Source organism: Scyliorhinus torazame, chromosome 5 (assembly GCF_047496885.1).
Source record: "Scyliorhinus torazame isolate Kashiwa2021f chromosome 5, sScyTor2.1, whole genome shotgun sequence".
Lineage (NCBI taxonomy): Eukaryota > Metazoa > Chordata > Chondrichthyes > Carcharhiniformes > Scyliorhinidae > Scyliorhinus > Scyliorhinus torazame.
The window spans coordinates 128,587,857-128,594,815 of NC_092711.1; the positions used below are offsets into that span (position 1 = coordinate 128,587,857).

Consider the following 6,959-nt stretch of genomic DNA (forward strand, 5'->3'; position numbering starts at 1 on the left):
TCTTTGCAAGAGCTATTCGATTAATCTCACACCCAATCTGCTCTTTTCCAATAGGCTTACAATTTCCTTCTGACAAAGAATATGTCCCCCTTGTGAAAGTTACTATTTAAAATCTGAGTCCACCACCCTCTTTCAGACTGTGCATTTCAGATCATCATAACTCACTCAGCAATAAAAATCCCACCTTCCCTCAGGTTCATTAACCAATTCTCTAAAATGTCTGTGCTCCGCTTACTCAATCTCCTGCCACTGGAAACAGTCTCTCCTGATTTATTCCATTAAAATCCCTCATGAATTTAAGCACTTTGATTAATTTGATCATTTGAAGATCAGCCCAGCCCCAATCACCATTCAGACATTCTTTCTGCAGATTGCCAGTTGTTCATTGTCTGCCGATGTTTAAACTGAACAGATTATCCTCAGCGGCAGTGATAAAATCAGTCAGATCAATGATCCTGCCTCTCGGACCCCGACCCCAACAATGACCAGAAAGAGAATTGTCTTTAGTTTCTGATATGGGAGCAGTCCCTGGGGATGTAGAAGTTGGGCAGCACGGTAGCACAAGTGGACAGCACTGTGGCTTCACAGTGCCAGGGTCCCAGGTTCGATACCCGGCTTGGGTCACTGTCTGTGCGGAGTCTGCACGTTCTCCCCGTGTCTGCGTGGGTTTCCTCCAGGTGCTCCGGTTTCCTCCCACCGTCCAAAGACGTGCAGGTTAGGTGGATTGGCCATGCTAAATTGCCCTTAGGGTCCAAAAAGGTTAGGAGGGGTTATTGAGTTATGGGGATTGGGTGGAAGTGAGGGCTTAAGTGGATGGGTGCAGACTCGATGGGCCGAATGGCCTCCTTTTGCAATGTATGTTCTATGTTCTTGTCCAGGTTTGTGTAAGTGAACATGTGGGGTAAATACAGGATGAGAGAAAGACTCAGTCTAACCTATGTCGTCTCTGTTTCCAGTTGACGTTAAGACTCACCCTCAAGTCTACCTCCTTCCCCCTTCGCTGGATGAGATGGAGACGGATCAGACTGCCACCCTGGTTTGCCTGGTCACCGGATTCTCGCCCGCAGAGATCTACCTGGCCTGGATGGCCAATGACACCCTTCTGAAGTCGGGATTCGTGAACCAGCCGGTGACTGAGGATGGCAGCAGCGGCTGGAACTCGGGCAGTCAGTTGACAGTCTCTGCAGACGAGTGGAACAGAGGCACCACTTACTCCTGTGTGGTGGGACACGAGTCAGCCACAACAAATCTGTTCAGGAGCATTAATAAATCTCACAGCAAACCCACCCTGGTCAATGTGTCACTTGTCCTAACTGACAGCTTTAAATCCTGTTCATAACATCTAGCCATTCAATCACCCATTTATATAATTAATGTAAATGGATGGTTAACGCAACCAGAGGATTGTTGTGATCTCTGTAAAATCTCTCTTCTGGTGGCAGATCATTCAAAACATGAACAAAATCTGACCTTGCTCCACAATTGTGAAAAAAACTATATTCAGTGATCCAATCAGACAACTAACATCCCTTTTCTCCAAATGTCTGAAGGTCCCGAGTTCCTTTGGAAATATTTTTGTGTTGCATTTGATCAAGTGTGAAACCTGTGCCAGACCCCACGAAGGGTTAATTGTACGTGGCAAAATGTCAATGTCCTGATCCAATTTCAATAAACGTGATGTGAAAAGGTTTCAGTTTTGAGTGTTGATTGTTGGTGTGTTTTGGGAGACAGTAAATGAGTAACTTGGACATGGAGTGTGGTGAGTGTAACATGCTGGTGACCAACAGAGTCTTTGGACCTGCGCTTTCCAAATCTCCCCCCATTGGGATTTCCTCGCCTCGTGTCTGGGTTTATTGTAGGCTAATTAATAAGAGACTGATTGCTATGATTGGTCCACAACTCCATTATCATTGTGTCATACTAATATCAGGGTGGTTTGGTCTTTCTCGATTGACCAATTTCAATTTGCACACACTAAGTTCCCACAGTAAGAGCTGTGAGAATGACCAGATCACCTGGCTTTCGGTGTTTTGGTTGAAAGATAAATGTTGGCTGGTTCAGAACACTGCAAAGAACTCCCTGCTCTTCTTCCACTAGTGCTGGGGGATCATTTACAAATTAACATCAGCCTGAGGGCCATCGTTTAACGTCTCGTTCGAAGGCGGCACCTCCTACACTGCAGCACTTTCTCAGTCCTGCATCGGAGTGTCGACCTGAATCACGCACTTAAGTTTCTGGAGGGAAACTTGAACCCACAATCTTCTGACCCAGAGGGGAGAACGCGATCTACGAAACCACGTCACAGCCTTCCATGAATTGCAGGTTTTCAGATCCCATTTGGTCCCTCACTTTCTCACACCACCAGTCACAAGAATTTGTGTCATTGAGCAGATGAGGTCAGTGTTGTAACCAGTAACAACACAAGTTCATTTCACCATGCCTCAGAAAATATTAGGTTGACTGAGATATTAATCGAAGCAGAGAATCAAAAAGAAAGAAATATTTGAAGTTATAAAGAATCTCATTCTGGCGATGGGGATAATCTCAGAGTGCTTTACAATCAATGGATTTGTTTGCCAGCCAATGGGTGTTCCTGGAGACAAGGAGTCAAAGAGAGTGTGACAAAGAGAGAGAGAAAGTGGGAGAGGTAAAACAGAACGAGAACAGAATCTCTGAGTGAGAAAGGGAAGGTAGTGCGAGAGGGAGAAAGCCAAAGAGGGAGCCAGACCCAGAGAGAGAGAGCTGGAGAAGGAGAGAAAGACTTTCTAATGATTCACTGCTCCCAGTGATCCTCCAGTGTGATCTCCTCCTTCACTGTATTACCTTCAAACTATGAAGATGTTCTGGACCTGGATTTAAATTCAACAGCTCCAATTTCTCTTTGTTTCAGAAAAACCTCAGGATGTGAGAGGAGAGGAAGGAAAGGAAGAGATGGGAGATTTGGAGGGAGATGACAACGCTGTGACAGTCGCTGCCTTTGCCATTCTCTTTATTCTGAGTTTCCTCTACAGCACCTTTGTTACTGTTGTCAAGGTAACCAGGCTTTAACTATCTAATGAACAACAACATACACAGACTATAAAGCCAGGGTTTATCTCCAACTCATTCTTATTATCCGACTCTAAGGGGGGGATTCTCTGTCTCCTGCCCCTGGTATTGGGTGCCCCAATGCGTCGGAGAATCGCACGGCGCCGATCCGAACGCGATGATGCTCCAACACCACACTGGTGGCGGGATCGAGGTTCGCGATGGCGTGCCAGCGGGAGGATGTAAATGACCTTAGTAGGCCCGGCACTCCATTCTGTGGCCCTCCATGATTCTCCGGTCCCCAGTACCGGGAATAACGTTGTTGGGGATTACAGATGGTCGGGCGGGATTCTCCAATAATGAGGCTATGTCCCCACACCCGCGTGAAAACGGGCGCGAATCACTCTGGACTTTTTTCTTGCAAGTCCGGGGTGATTCACCGTTTCTAAGTGGGCTTGCAGGGCCCCGGAATGCTCCACGCAGCTCCGACTACCGATACGGGGTCCTGCACGTCCGGCCGTGGGCCCACACAGGCGCGCAGCGGCCGCCTGCGGCGCCGGCCCCGCGCGACATGGCGGACCCACGCAGAGGGCTGGCACCGGAGAAGTAGGCCCCCCCAGATCGCGCGCGCCTGCCGATCGGTGGCCCCCGATCGTGGGCCTGGCCGTCATGGAGGCCCCCCCCCGTGAACGGAGAATCGGCGGACTGGCGATGGGGCGTCGGCGAGTGAATCGCGCCCGGCCCGCGATTCTCCGACCCGGCCTGGGGTCAGAGAATCCGCCCCAGATTCCTGTCCTTTCGTGTCCATGTCCCAGAATAAGGTCAGATTCCTGTCCTTTCGTGTCCATGTCCCAGAATTAGATCAGTTCCCTCTCCTTTTGTGTCCATTTTCCATAATAATAATAATAATAACAGCTTATTGTCACAAGTAGGCTTCAAAGAAATTACTGTGAAAAGCCCCTAGTCGCCACATTCCGGCACCTGGTCGGGGAGGCCGGTACAGGAATTGAAGCTGCACTGCTGGCCTTGTTCTGCGATACAAGCCAGCTGTTTAGCCCACTGTGGTAAGATTCCCTGTGCTTAAGATTCCATCTCCCAGAATAAGGTCAGGTTCGATGTTTAGTGTCCATCTCCCAGAATAAGGTCCGATTCCCAGTCCGGGGGCGAAATTCTCCTACCCGCCCCGCCACATTTCTGCTCCGACCGGCCGGCGGGAGTCTCCGTAACACCGGCCGGTCAATGGGGTTTCCCATTGTGGGGCAGCCCCACGCCGTCGGGAAACCCCCGGGCGCCGGCAAAACGGAGACTCCCGCTGGCGGAGAATGACGCCCCTGAAGTGTCCATGTTCCAGAATAAGGTTCGATTCCCTGTCCTTAAGTGTCCATGTTCCAGAATAAGGTCAGGTTCCCTGTCCTTAAGTGTCCATGTTCCAGAATAAGGTCCGATTCCCTGTCCTTAAGTGTCCGAATCCCAGAATAAGGTCCGATTCCCTGTCCGAAAGTGTCCATGTTCCAGAATAAGGTCAGGTTCCCTGTCCTTAGGTGTCCATGTTCCAGAATAAGGTCCAATTCCCTGTCCTTAGGTGTCCGAATCCCAGAATAAGGTCAGGTTCCCTGTCCTTAAGAGTCCGAATCCCAGAATAAGGTCAAGTTCGATGTTGTTTTGTGTCCAGGTCCCAGTATAAGGTCAGTCCCTGTCCTTTTGTGTCCGTCTCCCAGAATAAGGTGAGATTTCCTGTCCTTTAGTCTCCATTCCACAGAATAATGTCAGATTCCGGGTCTTTTAGTGTCCATGTCCCTGAATAAGGCCAAATTCCCTGTTCTTTATTGTCCATGAGCGGGATTCTCCCTTCTGACGGCCGTGTTGACTCCGTTGTAAATACTGGAGGGTTTAACATCGGTGTCATCGGATCGCGAAGTAGCGATCCTCTGCCCGATAGGGGGCCAGCACGGCACTGGAGCGACCCACACCGCTTCAGCTGCCGATGCCGGTGTCAAATGGGCGCCGCGGGTCTGCGCATGCGCACTGCGACCGGCATGAACTCGCGCATGCGCGGTAGCTCCTTCTCCGCGCCGACCCAGATGCAACATGGCGTAGGGCTACAGGGGCTGGTGCGGTGTAAAAGAGGCCCCCACCAGGTGAGGCCGGCCTGCCAATCGGTAGGCCCCCATCGCGGGCCAGGCCACGGTGGAGGCCCCCCTGGGGTCGGACCCCCGCTCCCCCCTCCCGCTACCTCCATCAGGCCGCCCCCGACAAGATGGATGCCGAGGTCCCACCGGGTAAGACCACATGTGAACTGTGCCGGTGGGACTCGGGCTTTCTTGGCGGCCACCCGGCCCATCCCAGGCGGAGAATCACCGGGGGACCCACACAGAGTGCCCTCCGACTGGCGGCGCACCGTGAATCGGTGACCGGAGAATCGGCTGACCGGCGTCGGGGCGGAGTCGTGCGAATCTCACCCGGCCCGGAGATTCTCTGAACCGGCGCGGGATGAGAGAATCCCACCCAGGGTCTCAGAATAAGGTCCATTACTGTATACCCCACAGAATAAAGGCAAATACCCTGTCCTTTAGTGTCCATGTCCCAGAATAAGGTCAGATTCCCTGTCCTTTAGTGTCCATGTCCCAGAATAAGGTCAGATTCCTTGTCCTTTAGTGTCCATGTCCCACAATAATGTCAGATTCCCTGTCCTTTAGTGTCCATGTCCCTGAATAAGGTCAGATTCCCTGTCCTTTAGTGTCCATGTCCCAGAATAAGGTCAGGTTCCCTGTCCTTTAGTGTCCATGTCCCACAATAAGGTCAGATTCAAAGAACAAAGAAAAGTACAGCACAGGAACAGGCCCTTTGGCCCTCCAAGCCCGTGCCGACCATGCTGCCCGTCTAAACTAAAATCTTCTACACTTCCGGGGTCCATATCCCTCTATTCCCATCCTACTCATGCATTTGTCAAGGTGCCCCTTAAACGTCATTATTGTCCCTGCTTCCACCACCTCCTCCGGCAGCGAGTTCCAGTCACCCACTACCCTCTGTGTAAAACATTTGCCTCATACATCTCCTCTGAATCTTGCCCCTCGCACCTATCTATGCCCCCTCGTAATTGGCCCCTCTACCCTGGGGAAAAGCCTCTGACTATCCATTCTGTCTATGCCCCTCATAATTTTGTAGACCTCTATCAGGTCGCCCCTCAACCTCCGTCGTTCCAGTGAGAACAAACCGAGTATATTCAACCTCTCCCCATAGCTAATGCCCTCCATACCAGGCAACATCCTGGTAAATCTCTTCTGCACCCTCTCTAAAGCCTCCACATCCTTCTGGTAGTGTGGCCACCAGAATTGAACACTATACTCCAAGTGTGGCCTAACTATGGTTCTATACAGCTGCAACATAACTTGCCAATTTTTATACTCAATGCCCCGGCCAAAGAAGGCAAGCATGCTGTACGCCTTTTTACTACCTGCTCCACCTGTGTTGCCCCTTTCAGTGACCTGTGGACCTGTACACCTAGATCTCTCTGACTATCAATACTCTTGAGGGTTCTACCATTCACTGTATATTCCCTACCTGCATTAGACCTTCCAAAATGCATTACCTCACATTTGTCCGAATTAAACTCCATCTGCCATCTCTCCACCCAAGTCTCCAAACAATCTAAATCCTGCTGTATCCTCTGACAGTCCTCATCGCTATCCACAATTCCACCAACCTTTGTGTCGTCTGGAAACTTACTCATCAAACATTTTCCTTGAAATCATTTATATATACTACGAACAGCAAAGGTCCCAGCACTGATCCCTGTGGAACACCACGGGTCACGCCCTCCAATCAGAAAAACACCCTTCCATTGCTAATCTCTGCCTTCTATGACCTAGCCAATTCTGTATCCATCTTGCCAGCTCACCCCTGATCACGTGTGACTTCACCTTTCGTACCAA

At 50.5% G+C, this 6,959-nt stretch overlaps 1 protein-coding gene across 1 annotated transcript in view; it reads left to right on the plus strand.

Annotated features, from left to right (window-relative positions):
* The window catches only part of LOC140419720 (immunoglobulin mu heavy chain-like), a 52,016-nt gene extending 50,328 nt beyond the window's left edge, over window positions 1–1,688 (plus strand). Inside the window, exon 11 of the mRNA XM_072503657.1 lies at window positions 957–1,688. Within this exon, the coding sequence (XP_072359758.1) occupies window positions 957–1,339 (383 nt within the window). The 3' untranslated portion in view covers window positions 1,340–1,688. The remainder of the gene's footprint in view (window positions 1–956) is intronic.
* The last annotated feature ends 5,271 nt before the right edge of the window (window positions 1,689–6,959 follow it).